At 48.6% G+C, this 26,682-nt stretch overlaps 14 protein-coding genes across 14 annotated transcripts; 7 read left to right on the top strand and 7 right to left on the bottom strand.

Moving 5' to 3' along the window:
- Positions 1-25: 25 nt before the first annotated feature.
- N7447_006543 (TLDc) lies at positions 26-2,107 on the top strand (the record flags this gene model as incomplete). The annotated part of the gene is made up of 2 exons (XM_057230805.1): positions 26-68; positions 240-2,107. 2 exons carry the CDS (start codon positions 26-28, stop codon positions 2,105-2,107), a joined length of 1,911 nt encoding a protein of 636 aa, XP_057085895.1.
- Positions 2,108-2,684: 577 nt separating this feature from the next.
- N7447_006544 (uncharacterized protein) lies at positions 2,685-5,019 on the bottom strand (the record flags this gene model as incomplete). Its single annotated transcript, XM_057230806.1, has 2 exons — positions 2,685-4,725; positions 4,787-5,019. The coding sequence occupies 2 exons, from the start codon at positions 5,017-5,019 to the stop codon at positions 2,685-2,687; spliced, it is 2,274 nt and encodes a 757-aa protein (XP_057085896.1).
- Positions 5,020-5,232: 213 nt separating this feature from the next.
- Positions 5,233-6,717, top strand: N7447_006545 (alpha/beta hydrolase; the record flags this gene model as incomplete). The annotated part of the gene is made up of 5 exons (XM_057230807.1): positions 5,233-5,342; positions 5,399-5,472; positions 5,532-5,732; positions 5,789-6,598; positions 6,653-6,717. The coding sequence occupies 5 exons, from the start codon at positions 5,233-5,235 to the stop codon at positions 6,715-6,717; spliced, it is 1,260 nt and encodes a 419-aa protein (XP_057085897.1).
- Positions 6,718-8,005: 1,288 nt separating this feature from the next.
- On the bottom strand, positions 8,006-8,636 carry N7447_006546 (uncharacterized protein; the record flags this gene model as incomplete). The annotated part of the gene is made up of 2 exons (XM_057230808.1): positions 8,006-8,350; positions 8,403-8,636. 2 exons carry the CDS (start codon positions 8,634-8,636, stop codon positions 8,006-8,008), a joined length of 579 nt encoding a protein of 192 aa, XP_057085898.1.
- A 646-nt stretch (positions 8,637-9,282) lies between these two features.
- N7447_006547 (uncharacterized protein) lies at positions 9,283-11,262 on the bottom strand (the record flags this gene model as incomplete). The annotated part of the gene is made up of 10 exons (XM_057230809.1): positions 9,283-9,379; positions 9,433-9,602; positions 9,671-9,779; positions 9,842-10,084; positions 10,144-10,519; positions 10,569-10,720; positions 10,781-10,931; positions 10,985-11,002; positions 11,058-11,107; positions 11,162-11,262. 10 exons carry the CDS (start codon positions 11,260-11,262, stop codon positions 9,283-9,285), a joined length of 1,467 nt encoding a protein of 488 aa, XP_057085899.1.
- Positions 11,263-11,813: 551 nt separating this feature from the next.
- On the top strand, positions 11,814-13,288 carry N7447_006548 (uncharacterized protein; the record flags this gene model as incomplete). Its single annotated transcript, XM_057230810.1, has 5 exons — positions 11,814-11,868; positions 11,921-12,022; positions 12,162-12,330; positions 12,385-12,508; positions 12,563-13,288. The coding sequence occupies 5 exons, from the start codon at positions 11,814-11,816 to the stop codon at positions 13,286-13,288; spliced, it is 1,176 nt and encodes a 391-aa protein (XP_057085900.1).
- Positions 13,289-13,816: 528 nt separating this feature from the next.
- N7447_006549 (uncharacterized protein) lies at positions 13,817-14,692 on the top strand (the record flags this gene model as incomplete). The annotated part of the gene is made up of 2 exons (XM_057230811.1): positions 13,817-14,516; positions 14,583-14,692. 2 exons carry the CDS (start codon positions 13,817-13,819, stop codon positions 14,690-14,692), a joined length of 810 nt encoding a protein of 269 aa, XP_057085901.1.
- Positions 14,693-14,949: 257 nt separating this feature from the next.
- Positions 14,950-15,799, bottom strand: N7447_006550 (putative 2-hydroxychromene-2-carboxylate isomerase; the record flags this gene model as incomplete). The annotated part of the gene is made up of 4 exons (XM_057230812.1): positions 14,950-15,153; positions 15,235-15,518; positions 15,578-15,677; positions 15,725-15,799. The coding sequence occupies 4 exons, from the start codon at positions 15,797-15,799 to the stop codon at positions 14,950-14,952; spliced, it is 663 nt and encodes a 220-aa protein (XP_057085902.1).
- Positions 15,800-16,351: 552 nt separating this feature from the next.
- On the top strand, positions 16,352-16,576 carry N7447_006551 (uncharacterized protein; the record flags this gene model as incomplete). The annotated part of the gene is made up of 1 exon (XM_057230813.1): positions 16,352-16,576. One exon carries the CDS (start codon positions 16,352-16,354, stop codon positions 16,574-16,576), a length of 225 nt encoding a protein of 74 aa, XP_057085903.1.
- Positions 16,577-17,296: 720 nt separating this feature from the next.
- N7447_006552 (uncharacterized protein) lies at positions 17,297-18,388 on the top strand (the record flags this gene model as incomplete). The annotated part of the gene is made up of 1 exon (XM_057230814.1): positions 17,297-18,388. One exon carries the CDS (start codon positions 17,297-17,299, stop codon positions 18,386-18,388), a length of 1,092 nt encoding a protein of 363 aa, XP_057085904.1.
- Positions 18,389-18,774: 386 nt separating this feature from the next.
- On the bottom strand, positions 18,775-20,193 carry N7447_006553 (type III PLP-dependent enzyme; the record flags this gene model as incomplete). The annotated part of the gene is made up of 2 exons (XM_057230815.1): positions 18,775-19,832; positions 19,893-20,193. The coding sequence occupies 2 exons, from the start codon at positions 20,191-20,193 to the stop codon at positions 18,775-18,777; spliced, it is 1,359 nt and encodes a 452-aa protein (XP_057085905.1).
- A 2,156-nt stretch (positions 20,194-22,349) lies between these two features.
- N7447_006554 (protein N-lysine methyltransferase family protein) lies at positions 22,350-23,503 on the bottom strand (the record flags this gene model as incomplete). The annotated part of the gene is made up of 2 exons (XM_057230816.1): positions 22,350-22,986; positions 23,040-23,503. The coding sequence occupies 2 exons, from the start codon at positions 23,501-23,503 to the stop codon at positions 22,350-22,352; spliced, it is 1,101 nt and encodes a 366-aa protein (XP_057085906.1).
- A 264-nt stretch (positions 23,504-23,767) lies between these two features.
- On the top strand, positions 23,768-25,117 carry N7447_006555 (uncharacterized protein; the record flags this gene model as incomplete). The annotated part of the gene is made up of 2 exons (XM_057230817.1): positions 23,768-24,823; positions 24,884-25,117. The coding sequence occupies 2 exons, from the start codon at positions 23,768-23,770 to the stop codon at positions 25,115-25,117; spliced, it is 1,290 nt and encodes a 429-aa protein (XP_057085907.1).
- A 372-nt stretch (positions 25,118-25,489) lies between these two features.
- Positions 25,490-26,179, bottom strand: N7447_006556 (uncharacterized protein; the record flags this gene model as incomplete). The annotated part of the gene is made up of 2 exons (XM_057230818.1): positions 25,490-26,104; positions 26,168-26,179. The coding sequence occupies 2 exons, from the start codon at positions 26,177-26,179 to the stop codon at positions 25,490-25,492; spliced, it is 627 nt and encodes a 208-aa protein (XP_057085908.1).
- Between the last annotated feature and the right edge of the window lie 503 nt (positions 26,180-26,682).

The following is a 26,682-nucleotide window of genomic DNA, read 5'->3' on the forward strand; positions in this document are numbered from 1 at the left end:
GTCGTCCCCGCATCAACTATCATCGATGGGCGCAGGACAGTCGAATGAGCATGGTGCATCATCCCCAGGTGAGTTCGATCTGATACCTTTATGTTTTGGGTTCAGGAGACGCATGAATTTACTGTCTCTTGATCAACCATAATTGTCAATCATATGGCTTTGACTTGACATGGAATGCTCTCCGTCTGGTCAACAGCATCTTGTCAATACCAATTGTATCTGACCATATGCATAAATAGAGGAGTTGAGCTCCGTGCTTGCCGAGCGCTTTGCCACAAAATGCTTCACGCCATTAGAGCTCACCCATTTCAAAGACAACTTCTTCTCCCGGGCCTTGGAGCAAGGTGGATTGCGGTACTGGAATGAGAAAGTACTTTCAGACTTCTTGGGCATTCCAGATGGTAGCTATACCTCATCACGGGGGCAGTCATTAGATGCAGGGCCGGTGATATTTCGCATGGTATCTTATCTGGGAGCCTTTCCGTTCCAAAACACGCTCGCGCCCAGTGTGTTGACGTTTGAGGCCATGGTCAAAGTGGTTGTGCTGTTGACCGAGCGCTATGGGAAAGCACTGAAGCGGGGGCATAAAGATCGAACTAAGTTACTCTTTGGCAGTCTAGCTGATGTGGGGAGAAAGACTCCCGCCGAGTCTGAAAGAGAATCAGTGACCGAGGAATCCGAAGCTTCGGCTAGGAATTCCCATCCGCTGGGATTCTCCATAGATGAACCGGCCAACGATGAGTACGATGAGGACGAGGATGATGATCTTGCACTCGCAGCATTGGAGTCTCTCGATGCGATTGAAGTATTCAAACATGATCACCGTGTTGACAAGACCGTTTACGAGACCCGGATTTCCATCGATACATTCCGCCGGTTGCTGATGCTATTGCTTGTCATTGCGCCACTAAAGCCATTAGAGTCTTTGAAGGTATATACATCTGGACTGGATGGTCGACGCATGGAATTGGTCAAGAAAGAAGCAGACAGTATCATTGCAGCCTTTTCCCCGGAAGAGAGTGATGGTGGGATATCTTACAAGGCTTTTGCCCGAACGATATCACTATCTCTACCATATCTGTTCGATCCACTCACTGCTCTTTTCGAGCATATGCTTTTCAGCAAAAACTTGAACCTATCCCAACGCCGCCAAAATGATCTAACCACGGAGAGCGAACAGGAGAGGAAGGAGAACGAAGAACCCCCCGTACCACCGGCTGCACTTACTCTTCCGGGAAGCTTCGAGTCGGCCATATTAAACCCGACGCTTAACTCGCATCTTTCATTCTTCCTCCCTTCCACATCACCCGACATCAATATCCTCCGAAGTGACGTCAAACTCCACCCCGTCTTCTCGACAAGCGCCCACGGGTCTTCCTTAACATATTTCTCCCATCACGTCCTTACCTGGCAATCTGCCACCCTCCTTATTCTGCAAGGATCGGTAGTAGACTCATCCAGCGAGGAATTAGTAACTCTAGGCGCCTACATTCCCCAACAGTGGAAAACGTCCATATCGACCTCAGGCTCATCTTCAAAGACATCCGACCTCCTTCCCTGCCTCTTCCAACTATCCCCAAAACACATGCTCCTCCCGGGAAATCCTTCCCCATCTGCAACGAAGCCCAACACCCCAACCGCCTATTTCTCACCCAACACCGGCATCGCAATCGGCTGTAATATCCCCGCCCCGTCCCGCACACACCAAACCTACCCGTCCCCACACGGAGCAGGCAGTCTCATTATCGATGCGAACATAGAAACAGCCGAGTTCCACACCGCACCCTTCGCACACAACGGTGTCTTCTTACCCGCTGCCAATACATCCCTTGAAGACCCGCCCACAAAGATCAAGCTTGATCTTTATACCCTGGAGATTTGGGGTATCGTCCCAGATCCGGACACGTCTTTCTCCGCAGACCCGACCTTAAGTCCGGTGGAGATTCAGCGAGCAAAGTGGGAATTTGAGGCACGAGAGGCTGAGCGCCGTCGTAATATCAATATCAAGGCTGGAGCTGGGGATCCAGCGACCCAGAGTGCAAGGTGGCTTTTGGAAACGGCCGGTATTATTGGGGATCAGGCGCGATATACTGGTGGAGGGGGTTAGGGTTCTTTTGTTGTTTGGATGTCTTATGCGACGGGGCTGTGGGATACCCTTTGCAACTTGGTGTCATTGTGTTGAGATCGGAGCGAGGTTATGGTAAAGCTACATTAATTATCTGTCCTACAGGACTGGACTTTTCTGGCTACCCAAATCTGGCGGCATTTGCAGTGGCATCTTTCCATGCAGTTTACTTTCCGTCTTTTCAACTAGGAGGGTAACATGCTGTTACTTATGCCAAATATAGGAGTTAGAAAGAACGGCCAGTGCATATATAAACTGAAGCGCTGCAGCAATTCATTATCGTACATTCAACAACTGGCACAAATATAATCTTATATAGTGTACAAACATCGACTCAGAGGCATCATGGGAGTTCAGAATTCCAAAAGATCCGAGCTATTTAGGAGGTCCTGCCGTTGCTGCCGGACTCTATTCGTTCTCGATGTGTATGTATCAGCGGTTACCAGATCGATGCTATAGGATTACTTGATCTTTCTGACAGCCTACTTGGGTGTCAAATAACCACTGATTGTGATGATCCATGAATCCTGAGACGCTCTAACAGTACATAAACCTGTTATCATGCTTTCAGCGGCGGTAGCCCGCTCGGCGCATCGTAGAAATCTTTGAGATCTTCTTCGTCCTCCTCGAATTCGAAACCAGAAATCTCTGCCTCGGATTCGTCGCCAGCGAGCTGAACACGGGACAGACGACTGCGGGTACCGGTACCGAAATTGCCAGAGGAAGCAGGTGTCCCGTCCTTTTCGAACGATTCTGAGGCCGCCTCGCGAGGCAGACGCATCGCCAGGTAGCCATCTGGCGCACGCTCGGCTCGGTCCATGATATCGTTCATATATTTGCGCACCTCGTCGGCTGGCTTGACGACGCGGGCTAGGGGCTCGAGGATTTTGGCGTTGGGGGCATGGATGCGGAAAGTGACGGGTTGCCAGTATTCCTTAAGATTCGCCTCATTCGCAGGAGTCCCTGGGAGGCTGGGGGTTGAAATACCTGTTTGGTCGGCGGGTTCCTGCTTTTGTGGCGTCCCGGGTGTAGGCGTGCCTGGCTGGCCGGGGGCTGGGATGTCAGTTGGCAGTTTTCCCTTGTCGGCTTTGACTTTTGGTTCACTCTTCTTAGCTTTCGATGCCCCCTTGCCTTTGCTTTTAGAGTTGGCAGCTTCTGTGGCGGTTTCAAGAGGGAATGGTGTGTTTGGAGCCACCTTTCGGACTATCAAAAACGAGGCGATGACCGTGTTCTCGGCTGGGAGCCATTCCAGGATGGCGTGCTCAGGGAAAAGATAGCGGTCACCCGAGCCGGCATGACCTGAGGTACTGCTTCCATACGGAGTTAAGGGAGATGTGAATTCAAACACCACAGACTTGTAGTTTACTGGTGGAGATCCAAGTGGGGAGACATAAGGAATTGGAGGCGGACGGGGGAATGGAACAGGAGTACCAAATTGGGGTGGTCGAGACTGAAGTGGAGGTTGCGACCCATAAGAAGGTTGCTGGTGGGGGGCATATGGTGGTCCCGGTCGAGCTCCTGGCTGTTGAGCACTTCCTGGTGGTGTCGGGTTTACCATAGAAGTCTGGTGCTGAGAGGTAGGAGCAGGGGCTGTGGTGCTTGTAGCACCAGAAGTCGCTGATTGGGTCGGTGCCACTGGGCGGCCTCCATCGGACGGCGCAAGCTGAGGGCTATTGTGCTCTGCGGCTGATTGCTCTTCCTTTATGGTGCTCGACCCAGAGGCGCTCTGGGGAGGTTTAGGCGGCTGGCTTGCTGGGGCTTGAGCAAAGGTCTGGGGCTGGCCCTCCGTCTTCGCAGGTGGCTGCTTGGGAACTTTGGATGGAGTCTGCGGCTTTTGTGGCGTTTGCTCTAGCGATGCTGGCTTTGTCCCACCATCTTGTTGTTTCTGGGTCTGAGTTTGTGGCGTAGGGGTTGACTGTTGTGTAATTGGCTGTGCTGTCGAAGATTGCTGTCGTTGTTCTTGCTGCTCTCTTGATTTGATGATTGCGTTAAGTTCGTCGATGTGTGCTTGGAAAGCCCGGAGCTGCTCCTGGGATGCTTGGCTTGATGCAACAACACGCATCAAGGCCTTCAGTTCAGGGTCTGCAGCTGCCCTTGTAGCCAGCATTTGAATCACAGGATCTGGACTTGGCTTGGCAGGCTGGCCCTTTTGTCCTTGTGGTGGTTTGTGTCCTCCTTGAGGGGAAGGTTGATTCGGGCCACGAGTTGCCTGGGGCGAGGGATGGCTGCCTGTATACCCCGGGCGACCCGGAGGAGCGGGAGAATATTGCGCAGGTCGTTGTTGGTTGGATGGGGTGGGATACGGTCGGTATTGTTGGAAGTTATTAGGATGGCCATAGTGAACCATCGGTCGTTGCGGGGGTGCGTATTGGAGTGCCGCCGGCGCACTAGGATCTTTGACAATGTAAATCATGGCATCAAAGAAATGGGGACCGATGGTGACATCGCATGGTCCAATTTTTGTCATAGTGTCCTTTGATGGGTTGTTCTTCTCGGTCTGTTCGCGCTTCGTCTTCTTTGGCTTAGTGTAGTATCGAACAAGGATGCCATCGCTCAGCCACTTTTTCTTCGACCGTTCCAGCGAAGCGAGGAGGACTGCACTGTTGAGATACGACAGAGGATGTCAGTCATGCAATACCAATGGGGGCCGCGATTCCGAACCTTTCAGCGATTGACTGATACTCATTGTCCGGCAAGGAAAGCGGCTGCCGCGTGCGGACAACAGGCAAGCTATCTCCATCCTTGACCTTTGTTGGTAAAGGGGCATCAACTAGTTCGGGGGATGTAGCGCGAGGAGTTGGCGCCTTTTTCTTGTGAGACTGAGGCGTGGCTTCGGAGACACGTCTTTTGGCTGCAGACTCACGTCGCGACGGAAGCTTACGCTTTTCGGCCATGGTGGATTCAACGTCACGATACCCACTATGGAACTATAAGACACATCGTATATCGAGATTTTGGAGGGGGATGGAGAAAGGGTGGAACCTTAGAAGGGAGAAATGAGAAGAGACGCGATAACGCGCCGCTTATCAGCGCCGTTGTCCGCTCACCTCCGTCCCCCGGGACTTGTGTGGCTGTCAACAGACATTCCCTCAACCCCTGAACGCATAATGGTTGAGCTTAAACCTATTTTCAGGAAGGCCTACTGGTCTCTTGCCTTTGGGGGACTAATCTATGTGCTGTGTCTTCTCTCCTTAACCTTCCCAGAGGTCCAACGCTTGTATGTATCTAGTTCACAGGTCTGAGGCCGAGAATGAGCTAACATAGATAACACAGTGTTCTTTATGCCAACAAGATCAACCCCAGCTTGTGGCAGGATGTCAATCAAGTTGAGCAATTTGGATTTTTGAGTACGGTCCCTCTGTCCAGGTGAACGCCCGGAAGTATGTTTGCTAATCTATCCCCAAAGGAACCCAAGTCCAACCGTTTCATTTGGTGACGCCTGACAATGAAACCATTTACGGCTGGCACTTGATGCCCTTGCATCTTTGCCTAGAAAGTGAAAGGGAATTAATGGAGAATCCCTCTACGGGCCCAGCTGAGGATTACACGAAGACAGTTGCCCACAAGCTTCTCGCCAATGACCCCAATGCACGAGTCGTTGTAAGCTGTAAGTGATATACAACCAAATCCTCGCTGTAACAAGCTAACATTTGAGGAATGAAGTTCACGGAAATGCGGCGCACTTGGGTTCTGCTCAACGCCCTGCCACTTACAACACGATGTTGAGCCTGTCTACCCCGTCAAACCCAATCCACGTCTTTGCAATTGACTATCGCGGCTTTGGTGTTAGCACTGGATCTCCCACAGAGGAAGGTCTTATCACGGATGGCGTGTCCCTCATTAACTTCCTTACTGCAGGGCCATTAAAAGTACCCACTTCTCGCATCGCCATCGTGGGCCAGAGTCTGGGAACCGCAGTCACAGCCGCAGTGGCAGAGCGTTTTGCATTCGGATCACCTGATCCGGCAGCTATTCAACCAGCTATCAAGAACGCCGAGCCATTCGCCGGCGTAGTTCTACTGGCGTCCTTCAGCAGCCTAAGAAACCTCCTTGAATCCTACAGCTTCAAAGGCATCACACCACCTATCATGTCCCCCATCATGGGATATCCTCGGGCTCAGAGGTGGTTGTTGAGCCACATTGTGGACCACTGGGACACTGCTGCTAGACTGGCGCGTCTTACCGGCGTCAATACTACTTCGTTGAACGGTGGAAACCCGGAATACACCGATAAAAGCCTTGATCTGACTATCGTTCACGCTTTCGACGATGCTGAAATCCCCTGGTATGAAGGACGCCGCGTTTGGGTGGCTGCCACTGGCGGACACATCAAGGGTGCTCCTGGCGCTATGACATATCACAAAGCCGAGGACGGCAACCCCAGCGAGGTGAAGATTTGGAAGAATCAGATCAGCGATCAAGATGGCACTGAGATTGTGAAGACAGTCAGGTGGGAACGGATTCGATATGGTGGTATGTTGAAGCAACTTTCTTACAAATTCCACAGACTAACTAGTAATTCTTTAGGTCATAATCGTGTTGCATCGGGCTCGGTGGCTGGTATCGCTGTTATGAGATCTTTTGAGCAGTAATTTGGCCGATACATTGATTATATATACACAGAGGAAACCCAGAAAAGACGGTTACTTTTTTGCCATAGTTGGCAGATACCCTATAAACTAGATGAAGAAATTATATCTTTGTACCAGGACCTATCATTTGTGAGTTCTGATTTCTTTCAACTTGCAATATAGATAGTTTGTTAATCTCCTGGATATTGTGTATACATGTAGCTATTAACGACCAGCCTGCTGCCTACTTACCTGGCTTTTTTTACAGAAACGACCTGATTAATGATATGAAATATATTTTACTTCTAGATTTTCAATATATCACCATAGAGTGTCTATTTCTTGTGACTCTAGCCATTCCGTTTCCTCCTTCACTCTTAATGCCTGTGCCTGTAACAGACGTTCGCTCAATCTCCTCGTTACACTTCAATCTTCCCACTTTACTTTTTCTTCACTTCGCATTTCATTTCCATTGTCTTTTTCTTTAATTGAAAATCTCAAATCCCTCAAGCTGTCGGTAGATCGGTATCTCGCACCATGCCTTACATGGGTAACCCGCCTCGGCAAGCAGCCCTCAATGTCATCTCGGTATCAAGCAACATGCCAGTATATACGTGGCCGTGTGGCAGGAAAATTGGTGAAGACCAGGTCAGACTGCAAGAAAACTCTTCTCATCTTCCTTTCACTTATCTACTTCTACACAAATTAGGATATATCCTTGCGCTAGAAATAGCACGCGAGGCTTGAAAATTATGCCTTGCGTTGGCAATCTTCACCTTCCTTTTGTGCAATGGAGTATAATCACGAAACGTTGAGCCATCCCGCCAACTGGTGGGTGTGTGGAAAGGCTCGCATTCACCAACTGCGGTAAGATTGTCAAGTTTCAGTGTTGAAACTACTTACTATTTGGATAAGCTCAAACGTTATATTTCTTCTTTTCCCTCACTCCACAACAACAACTACATTATCACCACGCCCTGGGCATCGTCCCGACTACGTGCGAGATGGACTATGAGGGAGGTATATGGCTTCGTCGGGGATACTAAACTGCCAGCTGCACAAGGCTGACAACGGACATGCCGCTGGATGTCCAACGTGGAAATAAGTAGCGAGTCTCGCCGAGCTAGCAACTGAAAGAATTTCGTCGAATACATCACCCACAGGCAGCCGTCCCACGTTAGTCGAGAGAACATGAACTACAGTAACGGATCACAAGGATCAATTTAAACCAATGTTGTTTCAAATATAAAGTACACGATGATAAATTTCAATTCCAATAGAGCACATACAGCTTCCAAGGTTCACACCTTTATTTCGTAGATGGATTGGGCATTCCCGCGGTGTCTGGCCACTTACGGAACAGGTCTGCGAGATGATCGATCGGCGCCGTTAAAAGCCCGACAGCTGTCTCGTACGGTGGCTTGTCAGGTGCACTAGGATGGGAACGCGAAGGAACGAACATCTTCGTTCGGCTAAAGGTCTTAGCACAGCTCTCACTATCCTCTTGAGACAAGGCCTGCTCCAGCTTAGGCAAATCATTCAACTCCTCCTCTTTGATATGCTTGGAAAGGTTATCCATCAGCTCTCGGATAGCAGGAATAAACTGCGTGTCTGATGGTGTCATGTTTTGGAATTCCTTCAGTTGCTTTTTGACCTATACTCATCCTGTTAGCACTGTAATGGGTGACGGATGTAGCTCAACTCACTTTCAAATGCTCATTGCGGTCATTGTTGGCCATTTGCACACCATCGGAGAGCATCTTCTCAAACAGAGGATACACTACAAGCTCTTCTCCAATGGAGTGTCGAGCTAGTTCCCAGGTGAACAGATTCTGGAAGCGTGTCTGCTCATCCTGGTCCGTGGAGCTAATTATCGTGCCATAGTATGATTCAATGTCCCGGTGATCCTTTCTAATTGTGTCGATGATGCGAGGTATCATGGTAACAGGTGAAGTTGCAAATCCACGTCTCTGAATAACTCGTGACAAGAGTTGGCTGAATGAAGCTATTCTTGGTGAACGAAGAGCGAAGGTCATTCTAGCCTTGGGAGAGGAGATTCACGACAGGGACTTCAGTAGGTCTAAATGTGGTCTCCATATACTAGACGTAATTATAGCAGGTAAATGTTGTCCCTCGCCCTCATCGGTCCTTCTAGATGCCAAATCATACTGACATAAGATAAATGCATGTATTATAGTAATGCAAGAGATGGTGGCCACTACATGCAAGCCTAGAAAGATCTTCTAGGTGCTTTTACTGAAATGGACGCTCCAATTAGAAGGCATTTAATGTTAAGCATCATAATGACGGATCTGAGCCTTCGGTGTCGTTCCATCCGCATTTTCGGATACAACAGGCCCGGTGTATGACGAGAGATCCGGATTCAAGCTAACTGAAAGTCGGTTTGATCTTCCATTATCCCATCGCGCGTGAGCTCACAGTCAGATAATCATCTACCTGTGTCAAGTAAACCATCCGAAGCTTCGGGTGAACAATCATCCCCTAGGCCCCAAGATGAGCCATTTATTAGTATGTATCTGAGGTGTCAAGGCAAACTTCAATCGCAAGCCATCCGCCATATTCAACTCAGCTCTTCAATGCTGGGGCACCGTCAACTATCACAGTGTCCGTTTCCTCGTCACTACTTTCCTGAGATGACACCAAGGCTTCCTTCCTTTGCTCCCTATGGTGATATGTCAGTTGAATGTCCACCAGTATTTAACGACGGGCGTTTACCTTCGCCATAAGTAAATAGAGCCGACGAAGCCAGCCCATAGAAGGAAGAAAAATACGAATGATATTGGCCATCCCTTTCGCCACCTCGGCGCACCGTCGGGGCCGGCGGTTGGGTATGCCAGCAACGGAACCCAAATATTGAACGAATAGCCAAATGTCATCATGGATCCCTGTAGTGCAAGTCATATGGCGATCAGTATAATTTCGTTTATTAGTTGGATGAAAGAAATAGGCGTACCATGATGAGAGCGCGTTCCTCGGCATCGTCCCTCACTATTAAATTGATAGTGGAGTATAGAATTGGACTCAAGCATCCAGACACTCCAAAAGTATACCAAGCAACGAATCTTTGAAGGGACTTGTTAGTGACATGGACTAAAATATAAAACTGAGTAAGAATGTATCTTACTTCAGCGCCGTAGGAATTTCCCAAACGATCAAGCATAATGTCGAGAATAGACAGGATGCCGATGCAATGGTAAAGATTATCCATTCCGGATAGATTGCAGCTAATGTTGTGCCTAGCCAGGACCCCACAATATAAATTCCATAAGTGACAGTTGGTAACTGGTTGATTTGAGTCACGGAGTATCCCTCTGCTTTGAGCCACAGGCTCATATAGCTGACTGGATAGCTGCAGATGATCATACAACTAGGTAAAAACTGACGTTAGTATATCGACGACAAAGAGTCAACGCCTTCAAAACTTACGCGTAACAAGTGATAAACACCCAGATGTGCCATCTCTTAAAAGTCCTCTTGAAGACATCGAGACTCATCTTCCCAGGTTGACGAATTTTGGCTCTCTCGGTTCTCTCTTTGACCAATACAATATCACGGTCTGTTAAATAGAATGGTCTGGGTGACCCCGGAATACCGGGAAAGATAATGAATCCAATCAAAGCCACGGGGATGGTAAATATGCCGTCAATTATGAACAGCCATCTCCACCCTGGCATACCTCCAACACCAGAAAGGTTGGTATAAGCCGCTGCCTGTAGATATCCACTCACCATTGTACCGAGCGGATTACAGATAAACCATGTTCCAGCTCGTTTGAATAGTTCGGGGCCCGTGTACCATGAACCTTTATAATGGTTAATATATTTCCAGACCATATATATCGCTGAACTTACCAAGAACAAAATGAGTTCCAGCAAAAACGGGTGCTTCTAGCATTCCAACCAAGAAGCGAAGGGCATATATCTGGTGTACATTTGTGACACGACTTTGAGCAAATGTGCAAATACCCCAGAGTACTTCCAGAGTAGGCAGCAACCAGCGAGCCCTATGGAATTAGTTAGTAGTTTGCTATTAGTGGGCGAACGTTTCAATTGCTGGGACTCACAACTTTGGGCGTGACATAAGCAGCAGTCCAGGAATTTGGAATACCACGTAGGATGTATAGTAGCAGACATTGAAGTAGTTGAGCTCATTTCCATACAGGCTGAAGTCCTCTTTCAGACCACTAACGTACGCATTGCTGATATTTGTCTGGTCTGCAATATATTGGTATCGAGTTGAGGGGCTATGGATGGGGACATCAGTTTACCTAGATATTTGACAAAGACTAAGTTTGTTAGTTGCTTTTTCACAGAGTATCATTTGGACTGGTGCACACTTACAACAGAGACACGCGAATATCAGAATTGACAAGTCCAACTTGAACAGTAATCTAGAAACGTCAGCACAGATGAGCTGGGATGTTCTTGAACATCGATCTGCTTACTTTCTCTCCTCAGAAGGATAAGAGGATGGGTACCAATTGAACACCTCTTTCAAAAGTCCCAAAGGGGACAATCTCCCGGCCTTGTGCTTCGGATCAGACATAAGTAAAGCTTGTCGGATGTCCGATGCTATTCCCAAAGGTACAGAAAGACAAAGCAAATCGGAGTATCTACCATTACAATTACTTCTTATAGGATCGTCTCCCGCTATAGAATGCCGGGATATAAGAGGAGAAGATAAGCTGCGAGATGTGTGAACCAATTCCCCCACCCGCTGTCACCATCGCTCCTTCAGTAATTCTAAATGGCCAAAACCAGCCGTCAGCGAGGCAAAGGAACGTCTGAATACGAAGCTAGCACATTACTAGTCCTTTGATGCGCCAGCGGAGGCGACATGTTTATGCATGATGGCGTGCGCGCAGCCCAGTCTACCACACGAAATCCGGAAATTAACCGTTATCTCAGGCCTCATCGGACGGGTTTATTGCGTGCTCTTGCTTATTTCCTACGTTTATCTGACGCGGGGTATGTGATCGGGATAAAGTGCCGGTGGACTTATATACGGCGTGTCCTTCCTTAGGTGTTGTGAGAAAGAGCAACCGAAGTTGCTAGAGATATTCAGTCATCACTTCAATAACACATTGACTTTTCAATATGCCGGGCAAATATATTGAGAAATATGACCAGGTCCCTGTCACCAAGGAAGATCGTGGGTGATTCTTGCTCTCTCGATCCTTTCCTCTTGCTGACAGTCCGGTTAGTTGACTGGGCCGAACTTATCACACTGGACCTAAGCCAGTACGAACAGCCAGGAGGAAAGGAAGATCTTGTCAAGCAGCTCGATCATGCTGTTCGAAATGTTGGTCCGTCGATGCCCTACGTTTCATACCCGGGCCGGGGATCTATCCTAGATCACCCCTCCCCCCCATAGCCCAGATCCCCAAGTCGCACTTTAATTGGACTTCATCTTTATGTCCAATGCTAATCAGAGTCGGTAAACAGGATTTTTCTATGTGAAGAACTTTAACATTAGTCAAGAAGAGATCGACAACCAGTTTGCTCTAGGGCGGGAGTTCTATGCCCTGCCACTTGAAGAGAAACTCAAGTTCCACAGTGCCAGTGACCTTGAGAGAGGTGAATACAACTCTTACCGCCCTGCTGGGCAGCGGATGTAAGAAACATGTTGTTTGCATAAATTTGTCTAACACTAACACATCTTACTCAGCCTAGGAAATGGCATCAAGGATAATGTCCAAGTTTACAATCTCCCAAAGTTCGATGGTCACCACGAGCGACCCCAGCCTTCTATCCTTACCGAGCATATCAAGGAGATTGAAACCTTTAGTCGGGTACTTTCCCTTTAATCGTCGTCATCTGATGCTCTTAACTCACAACAACTATAGAAATGCCACACCGAAGTCGTTGAGAAGCTTCTCCGCCTCTTCGCAATTTTGCTTGAGTTGCCGGATGAAAATCAACTGGTCCGCGACCATCAATACGATGTCAAGGGCGAGGATCATCTACGCTATATGCATTATGCTGCCCGAAGTGCTGAGGATAACAAGAAGGTTGGTGAACTTTACACCCCCGGCCACACTGACTTGGGAACCGTTACTCTCCTGTTCCGGCAACCCGTAGCCGCACTTCAAATCCTCAATTCAGAGGGTAACTGGAAGTGGGTGCGGCCCCAGGATGGGACTATTACAATCAACACCTGCGATGCCTTGACGGCGCTCACTGGTGGTTTGATCAAGTCCAGTATTCATCGGGTGCATGCACCCCCTGCCGACCAGGCTCACATTGACCGGTTGGGTGTGTTGTACTTTGCTCGGTATGTTGGTTTGAATATTCCGCATCCGGAGTCTTCGGAGTCTAATGAATGCAGCCCCAACAACCACATTGTCCTTGACCCGATTCAGAACAGTCCCCTCCTCCAGAGGCTTGGCTTGACCACCAACGTGTTCACTGAACTCGGGCAGCACCTCACGACCGAGGAGTGGGTTAAAGTTCGACAAACACAACAGCAACGAAGAAACCAGGAGGTCAAAATCTCCCTTGAGGGGAAGTACATCTATAAGCCGAAGGATCTCGAGATCATTCCTGGCCTTCAGGCTGCGGTCTACAACTAGTCAGGTCTTGACTATGGTTTCATTCGTACAACATACATAGTCCGGGATCAACAAATTGAACTAACCGGTTTCAATACATCATTAAAGTGATCAAGGAAGATGCCCGTCCTGATCAAATATAGAGCCTGGGCCAATCAAGTTAGCCCTCTTAGCAAACCTAGCAAGTTACTCCCATAAAAGCCACTTCATCTTAAGCTCTAATTAAAATACCAATAGAACACGCCACTGAATTAGGAAATAAAAACAGCATTCCCCAAATATGCTTGGCGTCGATGAACGCAGTCCAAAGTGGGACCCAATGACATCATCGCTAGGAACGATCCCCATGTTTCTTGGACGTGGACCAGTCCAGTCAAACAGAGCCAATTACTCAAGAAATCCCTGCTGCCTACTCATATTCCTCGATATTCCTACTCTTTAGTGCTATCACCCTCCACCCAATACGCTATCCGATCACCATCAGCCCTACGTCAGCCTCAGCCCTACGCCTTACTATCATTACTACTTAGAATCCTGTCACTCTCCACCATGTCGTTACCGGAACTCGAAAAGTTCTCCCAAGCGAAGCAACCGAGGAAGTTCACCATGATCCCAGACCCCTCCACTGACTCTTTGTACTTGGATTCCAATGTTGCGCTCGAACAACGGAGGCAGGCCAAGGAGGAGATGGGGATGAAGTTGCCAGGATCCGAAGATTTCGCTCAATCCAAGCAAGCACAATTCACCATGATCCCAGACCCCTCCACCGACTCTTTGTACTTGGATTCCAATGTTGCGCTCGAACAACGGAGGCAGGCCAAGGAGGAGATGGGGATGAAGTTGCCAGGATCCGAAGATTTCGCTCAATCTAAGCAAGCACAATTCACCATGATTCCAAATACCTCTAGCGACTCATTATACTTGGATTGCAATGTTGCGCGCGGACAACGGAGACAGTCCGAAGCCGAGATGAAGGCGAATGACGCTGCTTTCCAGCAAGCCGAAGGGCAGGAACGGGAAGGTATACTCGCGGGCATGAGACACCAATTGGACACCATGGTTCCAGGCGGCTCGATCTCGGAGTTTGGGAGTTCCATTGGCTCCGCCGCCCAAGAGAGGATCGCGGCCGCGAAGGAAACTATAATGGAGAGTGCATTACCTGCTGCGCAGGGAGCGTTACGTACCATTCGGGGTCACATTCGATCCATTTCAGGTGGATCCAACGAAGTTGAGGAGACGGTACCTGACGGTATGTTCATGTTTACATGAGTTTTGCAGTACATATGACATGGTTGTTGACGGTGTTAATGTTTAGAACTCTCCCAGGAGGAGCGCGAATGCATTGATAATTTGAGCAACGAACAAATTTGCGACTTCCTACGAGAGAGGCATATGAGCAATAAGCACCCACTTCCAGCAAAGTAAACAATTAGCAGCATATTCTTGGCATTTTGAGGTCTAGTCTCCATTGATTGGAGATCTAGAATCATTTATGCTTTTTGCGGCTAGTTGGACATTCCGGGTGTCGCTGATCGCATCTTTTCTCCAGGGGGACAGGATCCTCGTTCATTACTTAACATGTATAATTAGCTGTCGGAGTAATTGAATCTATTTGAGTGGCACATTTTACAAACTTTAGTTTACAATGCACGAGACTCGATCCAATTTGATACTGCTAGATCCTAGAGAGCCGCCCTGAACCCTCTGTCAAGGCCGCGATCCAAACTCAGGAAGTCAGCCACTTGACCCAAGTGATCAACACCAAAGAAGCCCTCGGTCTCGCCCTTGGAATTTGTGCACTCGAACCACGGCAGCCCGAAAGCTCCCGAATTAAAAGACTGATCGGTATTCGCAGTCAAAAGGGCCTTGATTTCCGGATTGTTCATCTACGGGTCAAGTTAGCGTCCTTGCAGTCACATTTTAACAGGACTAGTTAGGATATTGGGGGGGAATTGTAATGGACTTACATCTGCCAGAATATCTAGCGTCTCTTGCTTCCCAAGTATGCTCTCGAGCACGGGAGCAAAGCCATCGGGTTCACCGATGGCTGTGTTGCCTTCAACCCAGACTGCGTGGAATAACGCCTCGATTACCGTAACGAGCTTTCCTGGGGTTTTCTGGGAGATTGCGCACAGCGCACGTTGCACGGGTAATGTGCGGAAGGGGAAGCCTTTGGGGAATCCGTCTACGATCGGGACTGAGAAATATTTTGCCCATCGCACTCGCTGCTGGCCCAAGTAGGCTTTCTTATCTGAATGGCGGATACCCTTGTGAGCTTTCATTGCAATGATTCTCAGGACATGCACTCACTCTTGACGTTGATTGGAGGACTGTTGCCAGCTGCATTCATCAAACCTCCGAGTAGGATCGGAACGTATGTGACTTCACATTTTGCAAAGGCGGGTGAGTTCTAGAATTTTGTCAGATACAAAACTTCAATATTCCCACTCTCCATACCTGCAGCACGTGAAAAGCAATATATGCGAAGGGGCTGACGATATCGACGTAAAGGGTAATCTTGGAACCCGACATAGTGGAACCTTTGTAGTAGAATTTTAAGGTATGCAGCTAACCCAATAGGACTATAGGGAGATGGTGTGATTAAAGAACAGAAATATAATTCAGATCTTCAGGTCTGGAATGTCTTCCCCGCAGTGGAATTCATTTCTATGCCGAGGTCCAGAACGTTTATCCCTTTTTGTCCAAGATTTACATATTATCATCTGACCGACGATAATTTAATGGCTCATAAATGTAAGTATTATTAGTCATCTTTATCGACCAAGCCATTTTTTTGGCGTTGGTTCCTGGTCTATATCTTGGTAGAAACAGATGCCAAACCGGTTGGCATTCAACAACCTGCCAACTAAGCCAAATCAATAAAAGAAGTTCTCGAGTTGCCCCTTTGTATATTGCATCAAAATGTGTTCACAATGAAGTAAATACCAATGTTGGAAGTGTGCCACCGCCGCCACTCTGTATAAGCCACTCTGTATAAGAGAGGACCAGTACTTCTATTTCACCCATTATCAACTCAACGTTACAATAATTAATCTGAACCTTATTTTCTTAATTCCATACAAAATGAGCGCCCGGTCTCGAAGTATGAGTCGTTCCAGCGGTGACGGATCCGATCGAGAACACAATGAGTCCATCAACTACACAGACCACTCGGCAGTGACCAACCGCGGTGCACCAGCCCGTCACTCTCGCCGCCAGCGGTCCGAGTATCGATCATGGAATAGGGCGAGCGACAGACCGACCAAGGGAACAACGGGGTCAAAGTATCGGTCTACCTCGAAACATTGATTCTATGCGATATCTGATTTATAAGGTTGGATTTTGGGTAGCTGCTATTTTATGGGAGATTCTATGCATAGGATGATTACATCAAGGCCATCCAGATCTGACTCATGTAAAGCCTGTCCAGCCTGCATACTTCACGATGTATATAAAACATACCTAGCCTCCACAGTTTCTCTGGCAACTACTCAGTCTCGGTTCAAGCATTCGTTATCCGTCTTGAAAAAGGATCAGATATAGATATTGCGACATTGCCATGTTACCACTAGGCCATCTGCTATTGAATGCTGATATTAGGTTATACTTCCTTTTCTCCCGCACTTTATACAAAGGGGCATCACGAGCCCCAATGTTGAAATATAGCCGAATATAGGAGTTGTATGAGACAATTGCATGAATTCTACACATATAGTTCTTTTGAGAGGTTTGTAGCTCTGATACCTGCGCTTCTCGTATGTACCGTATGTGCTTGCCATTTCTGTCTACTAGTAATTTCCGGTATAACTAAATCCGAGATGCAGAGAATGAGTAACACCACCTTTCTTTTGAATAAAGTTCCTGTTGAAGTTTTAAGTCGAAACTTGATATATACAAACCCAAAGGGGTAATTAGGGCTCCTAATATAGGGCTAGCCCCTCCATCGGCGATTGATCAGCGATAGCCCTCCCGCCGTCAACATCAGAAAGCAACAACCTCAGACCAAGATAGTCCCCAAGCACCGCAGAAATGGCGCCAATCCCCATAACGATCGTGACGGGCTTCCTCGGCTCAGGCAAAACAACCCTCCTCCTCAACCTAATCCCCCAACTTCCAAAGACCTACAAGCTCGCCCTCCTCAAAAACGAATTCGGCGACGTAGCCGTGGACTCTCAACTAGCCTCAACACAATCCATCAGCGGCGTGCGCGAACTCCTCAACGGCTGTATCTGCTGCAACCTCGTCGGCCAACTCAGCGATGCACTGGATCAACTGCGCACCGAAGTGCAACCCGACCGCATCGTGATTGAAACCAGCGGCAGCGCGTTCCCCGCAACGCTCGCGATGGAGGTGAACCGGCTTGCGCGTGAGCAGGGCGGACACTACGTTCTCGATGGTGTCATTAGCGTCATCGATGTCGAGAACTGGGAGGGGTACGAGGATACTTCGTACACGGCCAAGATCCAGGCGAGGTATACCGATTTGATTGTTTTTAATAAGTGGGAGGATTCGCCTGCGCGGTTCGATATTTGTCTGGATCGGGTGGGCGATTTGGAGGTCGAGACGCCTTGGGTCAAGTCGAATAAGGGGAGTGTCGATATGGATGTGTTGCTGGGTATTGATGGGGCTTTGTTCAAGGAGTCTGAGGACGGGGCTACGGCTGGTCATGGACATGATCATCAGCATCAGCATGATCATCAGTCTGAGGTGGAGGTTCTTTCTGTTGTTTTGAAGTCTGACGTTGAGGGGAAGACGGTTGATGTTGCTGCTCTCGAGCGGTTCCTCTCTTTGGCGCCTCGTGAGGAGGTGTATCGCATCAAGGGAATTGTTCGCTGCTCGAACCAGGATCTTCCGGTGGAGTCATCGGATAATTCGACTGCGAGACAGACGCTCGAGACGTCGGGGATGCAGCATTATATTCTCAACTGGGCATTTGGACGCTGGACTTGCACTCCTTCCACTGTGGTCGCAGAATCTGCAGACCCGGCTGTCATTGCACGTATTACATTGATTTTGGCTCGATACGAGTCGGCCAAGTGGAAGAAGAAGCTCGAAGCTGGTGGGCTGGTCCAGGCGGGTGAGGGAGAGGGTGTGGAGTTGAGTGTGGAGCGCTTGGTCTAGATTTTGATGGGGCTCCCGTTTATAGATGCCGTGATGTGGTTAATTTCTCATGATACCTTGTAAATGTGATGATAGAGCATGATACACCAGTAATCAAACATCAAGACTTTTCATATTTTATGCTCGAAAGCATTAACAACCATAAAGCCACACGTCAACCACAAGAGACAACAAAAGATCCCTAGTCAAGGGACATTGATACAGACAAGACGACCTCTATTCTAATTTAGGATCTAGTGGGTGGAAAACACGATCGCATATGCAGCGAGAACGCACAATAGATACTATATTTAGATGGCCCCCTAAGGGTAGAGGCTACCAAACAAAAAGTGAATCCAAACACAAAAAGACAGGATTGCAAAGGATTGCGAAAAACAAATTTCAAACTAGTAGTTGAGCAGAGCGGAGGCACCAGGTTCGCTAGAAATATAGATCACCTCGTGGTTGTCCGAGAAGCCGTTGAAACGGGTAGCACTGCACTTGGTGTAGGCCCCCATCTCCTCAAAGTAGAGCCAGTCACCGGTGTTCAAAAGGGCAGGCAAGCTAATACGCTGGGTGATCACATCGATGCCATCGCAGGTAGGTCCCCAGATAGAGTAAGTGATGTCCTCCGAAGTCGCAGAGTTCGGAGAAGCAGGCTGGGAGCCGTCCGAGGCGCAGGTGAGAACCTGAGCGACGGGATGCTGGTGATCGAAGATGATGTTCGAAAAGTTGCCATAGACGCCATCGTTCAGGTACAACATGAAAGCATCACGAGAAGGATCTTCGGGATCCGGAATGTCACGCCGCGCAATGACGTTGGCGGCCAGAGTGTAGGCAGTGGCTACATAGTAGCGACCGGGCTCAGCGATCACACGAATGTTGGGCGGGAAATAAGTGTCCACGGCCTCGCCTAGAATGCCCGCGAACTTCTCAAATGTCTCCTGGCAGAATCCGCCACCAACATCCAGAGTGTGGAGTTCGTGGCCGATCTCGCCCGCCTGATCGAAGACCATGCGCGCATCCTGCACGGCCTTGAGGAACGCCCGGGGATCCTCGGCGCCAGATCCGACGTGGAAGCTGACACCGACGACCTTGAGGTCCAATTTATAAGCCAGCTCAAGCAACGGACGAGCCTGGTCCATAGACGCACCGAACTTCATGCTCAACCGGCACAGGCTGGTCGAGTCATCGGTCAAGATGCGAAGGTAGAGTTCCGCCTCAGGGAAGGTGGACTTGATCTTGTACAGCTCATCGGCATTGTCGAAGGTCATCTGCTTGACACCGACCTCGGCTGCGTAGCGCAAGTAAGACTTGGTCTTGCAAGGCTGCGCATAGATAATGCGGCTAGGATCAATGCCCGTCTGAAGGGCCAGGTCGATCTCAGACTTGGAGGCACAGTCGAAACCGTTTCCAAGCTGGGCCATGAGCCGGAGTACTTCCGGGTCCGGGTTACACTTGACAGCTGTTTTTTCGTTAGCCGGGCTCTAGAATGGGCGAGATCCAGTGACAGGGAGAGACCCACCGTAAAAGGGCTTCACACGGCCCAAGTTCATCTTCCAGCGCATATGCTGGCGGTAGACTTCCCCCATATCCGCCACATAGAAAGCATCCTCATCACCAGGACCACAGTGGTCCACATCCACTTCCGCCGCACGCTTCTTCAACACCTCCAAGACAAGTTCCTTGGCAGTCAACGATGATTGCAACAAATTGTTGTCCCCATGACTGCTGACGAGACCAAGATGGTCCAGACTATTGGTGTAGTCTTTTCTGAAGGTGCATACTTCAGCAGTCGATACACACGCAGTCGGTGCCATAACCATGCTGCTGCGACTCAGCACAATAGTAGAAGAAAGAGAGATAATAAAAAGTTTTTAAACTGGCAGGCGACTGCGCGTTAGGGAGGACGAAAAGTGTCACAACCGTAGTTGACTGGACCAAGCCTCCTAGACCCTTCCCCCTGAAGAGGAAGAACCTTGAAAGAAGTCCTATGCGGCAGCTCAGAGAACGAGGGAATAATCTCCGGGGACGTCAACGGGACGAAAAAAGGCGCACCGGACGAGAATTCAGAGAATACCAGGAGGTGGAATGTTGTTAAGAGTGTCGCGGAGACGTCGAGTGGAGACAATTTGGCTAAGAACCAGAAGGGAGGCTACTGGAGCCGTGGTGACCGAATCGCCTTTGGGGATTCCAAAGGCAGGGTCGAATAAGTGGGCCTAAAATGACCGAAGAGATCTAAGAGTAGAGTGGTTAGCAAGCCTGGTATAATGTCCAGGTGCTATGATAGCTATGAGGGAGAAAAAAAAAGGACGGAGAGGGAAGGGGACGAGAGTTTGAGAAATTTTTCTTTTGGGGGGGCAGTGAGCGAGCTTAGGGCACACGACTATTGGGGGAAATAAAACGCCGCACGGGGTCACACACACACACCACCCCAAAACATGTTAACTTGGAAATAAAAGACTCACCTTGTAAATAAGCTGTGCAAGGACCCAAATAGTAAGGGATATGAGGGAGTCCTGGAGAGATGACGGAGTCGTGGGCACTTCGTGGGGAAAAAGAGCAGTGCTTACTCAGCCCGGGAAAAAAGGGCTCTACTTCCAAGACGCTGTCTATCTTTTTTTTTTTCGTTCTAATACTATTTCGGACAAACATGCGCGATTATATTTCAGGCCTTGTTAGGCATCCATTATTATGTCGCCGGCGCTATAGGTCTTGTGTCCCAGGTGTGGCTGCATGATGCAGTCAAAACCCATCGGAATTGCTGGATCGGTGTGTGTATTGTCTGTGATTTGTCTGTGATTTATCCTCGAAACTATATCCCTGTTGGATCAAACATTTGATTTGAAATTGAGTCCAGGCACTCTATACATCCCATGCATCCCATGCATCCAGGTACATACGTGGCACTGTTGGTGCTCCCTAGTCCGTGCGTACTACTGGTATGTTTATATTTTTAGTGCAGCAAAGCTTAGAGCTGTGTAATACGCACTTAGTGATTGTACGCATGCCGAAAAATATGCCAAACTAAAGCAAGCTCTTGAAGAATACCACCTCAAGCGAGGACAGCTATATGACGCACATTTGATACTTGATTTCACGCACGGACCAGGGAACCACCTTTTTCCAATTTCCAATCCACAGATCCATAATCTTTTATTATTCACGCAGATCGTAGTCTGGGATACTTGAGCATTACGGAAATGTTGCCCTGTATTAAAGAAGCAAATAGGATGTGATCGGACGATTGGATGCATAGACACAATTCAACTTCCAATGTTCCCTGACGGGTAAAGACTTGAACCTATAAAAAAAAAGCCCATGGGTTAGGAGCTTTTACAAACCTTATCGGGGCCCGGAATTTTACACCGGGAGAGTTCCAAGGTTCTATCTGCACTCTTTCAAGGCTAGTCAAGTATCTAGAGACTATGTCGAATTAAAGCTCCAACTTAGACTTTGAACATTTCTTCAGTTAAAAACTTGACAAAGCGATCCACCTGCAATCCACCTATTGGATTTTGCCGGTTCGTAACTGGTGCGGTCTTTTGGGCCTGGAAACCCGGTTCTGATCCACAGTTCTTTTATGGATTCATTTTACAATTCTAGAAACACGCCGAAAACGTATCAGAATCCCTTAGGTAAATAGGAATATGAGAGATTATGCCGAACGGCCCGTCATGTATTTATTGTCAAACTTGTATAGGTGACTTTTTGTATCTTTGCTTAGTCCCATATACCTTGTACATCTGAATTATATCAAGTATAATCTCCCGGGCCAAAACAACCCCCCCCCCCCGGCACTGCCTTCATTGGAGCATCTACGAGAAAGCTGCTGATATTGTTGGTATGTTCTCTCGCTACTTGCTTCCTACGCTTCAGTGTGGTTGTTTTATTGTTAGCTCTAGGGCATTATGTTTTCTTTCGACCAAGGGGATTATCCTTTGTAATGGTTTTCTCATCCCCGGAGCCAATGTTCTATGTGCTATCTTTCCCCGGTTGGTCGACTGTAGCAGTAAAACTCAATCTCATCTACCTCGTCGTGTTGCGAGGGGATCTCAACGCTGTCCTGCACCGCTGTAAATCCCGCCGACGTCATCAAGTCGAAAAACACCGTTTCACTGTCATGTCGTCTCTTCAAAGCCACCAAGATGATGGCCTCTGGGGAAGTTTGAACCATTCGGTCGAGCGTGGAGACCAGCGCTGGCAAGCTGTCTGCATTGTATGTACAATCAGAGACAAGAATGAGCTCAATGGGCTGGGGGCAGAGCTTATCCGGTGGGTCATCCCAGTCAAGGTTTTGATAGTGAAGACTGGACATGGTTGCAAGTTGGGCGGCATTAATATTGCGTGTTACTATGTCCTCAACCTCGGGGAGGTCCGTGAGTATGACCGAACAGTTGGGAAGCATTGTTGCCAATGCAATTCCTACTATCCCACATCCAGCCCCTAGCTCAACTACCTGAAGTGGCTGATTGCGGTTGGTAGATAGGAGCCGTTTCAACGCTGATATTTTGGGTTCAGCACCTTTCTTGCTACCATAACGGGCCGTCTGCTTTATATTATCACAGATCGTGTGAAGATATGTAACAGTCGAGAGACCCGCATCCCTGGGAACATCCCTGTTTAGAATTTCAAGGGGGAAAAATGGAAGATAAGTAAAAGGGCGACTTACCATATGTGTCGAGCAATGCTATTTCCTGTCTCTTCCCATATCTGTATGGGAGATTCGCTGGCGCTGTATTGAATCTGCCGTCGAACCAGTTTCTCCGCTGGCGTGGACCGTGGCCCAAATGGAGCACTTGCTGCACCAACCACTAATGGTATGGGGGGACACTGGGGTATAGAGTATCCTGGTGGGTTCGGCACTTGAACCGTCAACACCATAGACTGCTGAGCCAGATTGGATGAGAGAGGACCCAGGGTAATAGCAAGTTCGCGATTACTGGCGTTCCATATTGTTCTTTTCTCAAATAAAACCCGAGAGGAATTGTCGCGGGCTATCATCATCAAATCAACATCTTCGGCGAAAAAAGAGTCTCCCAGATCAGTGGTGATGCAGATCAGAGCGGAGAGGTAAGGGGACCCTTTCTGCTGCTGGATCCTGGGAGTTTTCAGGAATCGAACATAGTACACCATCTTGCAGATATAGAACGCAATGCTTTCTCCAAGTTCCCCTCAATGCCTCTCCCTCTTAAACGCATCTTCATCAACCTAAATTTCCCCCAGGAAATTACCCGCGCTGACTAAGCAAGGAATGACATCGCGAGGTCGGATTCGTCTCAACTACACTTGCCTCTGCTCAACCCCTGTAACTTTTCCAATGTCGCCGGCGACGGTTGGTGGAGTGAATCACACGAGATCCATAATTAGCAGTGTCTAGTGTCGACGCCGTTGCCTAAGATGATGCGACCGCGCGACCCCCGCATCCGACAACGGATTAATCAGATCTCCCATAACATCGAGACTGCCAACGAAACCGCGCAAGAAGGGATTTATACTTTCTCCCACAACTACATATCCCCGTGTATTGAATCCATTGGAAACTGCGTGACTGCATGTACAGCACCTTGCCTCCCGACCCGAGAAGACCACCTAAGGCGGCGACGAAGGGGCCAAACCGAAGCCAACTTTGATTTCTACGACGACTGGGCCAACGAAGAAGAAGATGACGGTCTAATTGGGTGGAGCACAGGCGAACTCGACCGTCTGCTTGCTGGCAGCGGGCTGGCGCGCGGAGCTGCTGACCAGCCGCATCGGCCCCGGAGAATGAGCTATGGGACACGCAACACCAGGCGAAGGAGCACCGTGCACATTCCGGACAATCGCGACGACCCGACTGTGATTCCCAGCTCCTCCCTCCTTGGCTTCCTCGAGCGCCTTCCGTGGAGATTCGGTGCAAGGGGAGTGAAGTATCGGCCTTCAGCTGCTGATCTCCAAGAACACCCCGGCGCCCGGCGCTACGCGCACGAAGATGAGCCGCTAATGGAAGCTGTGGGTGGTGATGAAGAGCAATTTTCCCCCACCCCTATTAGGAGGAATCGCAGTGCCACTCAATCTTCCCGTGGAACGGACAACTCACTTAGCTCCCGCGGAGATCTATTCCCTAGTGATGAGGAGGAGGATGCAGTTCCCCTTGATGATGAGTTTGCGCTTGCTTTTGGGCGCCGTGGAACGGGCTTGGAATCTGATGATCAGTCCGGGGCGAAGTCTGAACTTATACAGTCTGCATCCGCGTCCAGCCTCGGTGCGGCGTCCTCGAAAAAGACCAAGCGGAAGAAGAAACGGTCCCCAAAGCGATCGGCTAGTGCCCAAAGTGTCGACACGCCATCATTGGCAGACTTGAAGACAGAAGAGCAGCGAGCGGCATTGGAAGAAGAAGCGGATGTTGAGAGGCGACGGCTTGCTGCACACGAACTGGCTCTAAGTCGAGGTCTTAATACGGGAGGCGGTGATAAGGTATGACATTATGCGCCTTCTGCCTCAGCGAAGAAAAAACTAACCATATTCCTTGTCTAGCCCGCCGCAACACCCACTAATCCAAGTCTCCGATCACAAGAACAATTTAATACCCCGAGAAGGACTTTCAGCGAGTCATCAAGCCGCCGGATGTCCGACAACCAAACCGAGCCCTTCCCGCCTGTATCTATGTCGCCTTCATCTATGGCCATGGATTCTCCGGGCTTATCCAAAACCTCTCCAAGAGCTATGTCTCCTCATGAGCTTGATGATAAGACGACTTCACTCGATTGATCAAATTAATGGTTCTCTGCATGCATTGCTGCAATTTGCTTTGAGTGGTTATTGAGGACCTCTACCATTGAACGCCTATTTTGTATGATATTAGCGACTTTGTTACACTATACCCCCATGAATTCGAGAGTCTCAAGAGTACCAGAACTTCTTGAGCATTTTTCAAATTGAAAACATAATAAAACTATGATAAACCCTAATAGATTTCGAGAATTTTTCGCCCTTTGAGCGGATGACTCGATGAATTTCACATGGATATCACTCTCCATCGAACCTTGCTCTATGGGCATCGCGCTCGTTTTCTGCTACTCATTCCCAAAGACCCATCAACACAGCATCACCATGCTGTTCGTACCGCCCCATTTTTAGAATCTAAAGTCTCTGACTTTTTGCATCGAACTGCGTGTGAGTCTCCCTTATTACATTCTTCGGCTCCTCGTTCCCCTGTCGACCAGACTCAGCTTTGATGCCTCTCGTTTCGCAAACCCCACTACCAGTGTGATTCCTGCTGATTTTCCTGAGCATGTTCCAAATCTGCTCATCGTGACGCTCCAAATCCCAAGGCGGAACAAATCGCTCGATGCTCCGAGAGGGATTGTCGTACTGGAAGATCTTCAACTTGGCACCAATTGCAAGGATGCCATAGATAGGCGATGCATCTTCTGCGAAGTTGCGATACCGAAATGCAAGATAGAGCTGTAGCTCTCTCTGTCCAATTTCCCACTGGTCGTCATTCTCCCTATCAGCGCGCTGATAGTACACCACAAGAACTGGATTCTGGTGGCCATCTTTCAAATGGGAAAGTTGAAGCTCGACCCAGCCTGGACATCCACATACGGCGCCGTGCACGTATAGGCGGATGAAGAAGCCTTGTGCAGATGGGAATCGCAGATTCAGGATCGCATTCCAGGTGGCGATTCCATCGGCTTCGACGTTGTCGTTGTGGAGGGTTCTAACCAGCCATTTGATGGCGGGAACGCAAGTGTACTAGGATATAGGAACTGTGTTAGATGTGTAGGGAGTGAAGGCAGGTAATCATGGCTCACTGACATTATTGGACATGGCTCTGAATATCAAGATTTATCTCTGGTGCACTAGATATATGTAGTATTGTGTTTGAAGGTCAAACAGGAGATGTCCATAGATAGCTGGGTAGGATGAGGTTCTTTAACACCATTTTGCTTTTTTTCTCTGTATATTTTACACCATTGTTCCAACCGGCTCTGTCCATTAAAATACATTTAGTATTATGGTGTCAACCATCCATGGCTATGTAAACAGGGAGGAAAATGTGCGGTGACAATTGAGTAAAATAGAACATACAATGAACCCAACTTCAACACACTTGCTTGTATTAAGGGTCCAATTAAAAATGAGGTCAAGAGTACCCCCTGTATCATTATATCATTATTGCCAGGAGAGATGTCTAAAATGGAGACATCTAGCTTTAGGGTAAAGGAGATTGTTGTAGGAGCTAAGTTCGAGAGTGAACTATAAATTATAACACAATCTTTGTGAAAGACATCAAAATTATAACTCTTGTCTCCTAGCTTTCCTCTTAGCTT

Source organism: Penicillium robsamsonii (assembly GCF_028829455.1).
Source record: "Penicillium robsamsonii strain IBT 29466 chromosome Unknown utg000003l_segment0_segment0, whole genome shotgun sequence".
Lineage (NCBI taxonomy): Eukaryota > Fungi > Ascomycota > Eurotiomycetes > Eurotiales > Aspergillaceae > Penicillium > Penicillium robsamsonii.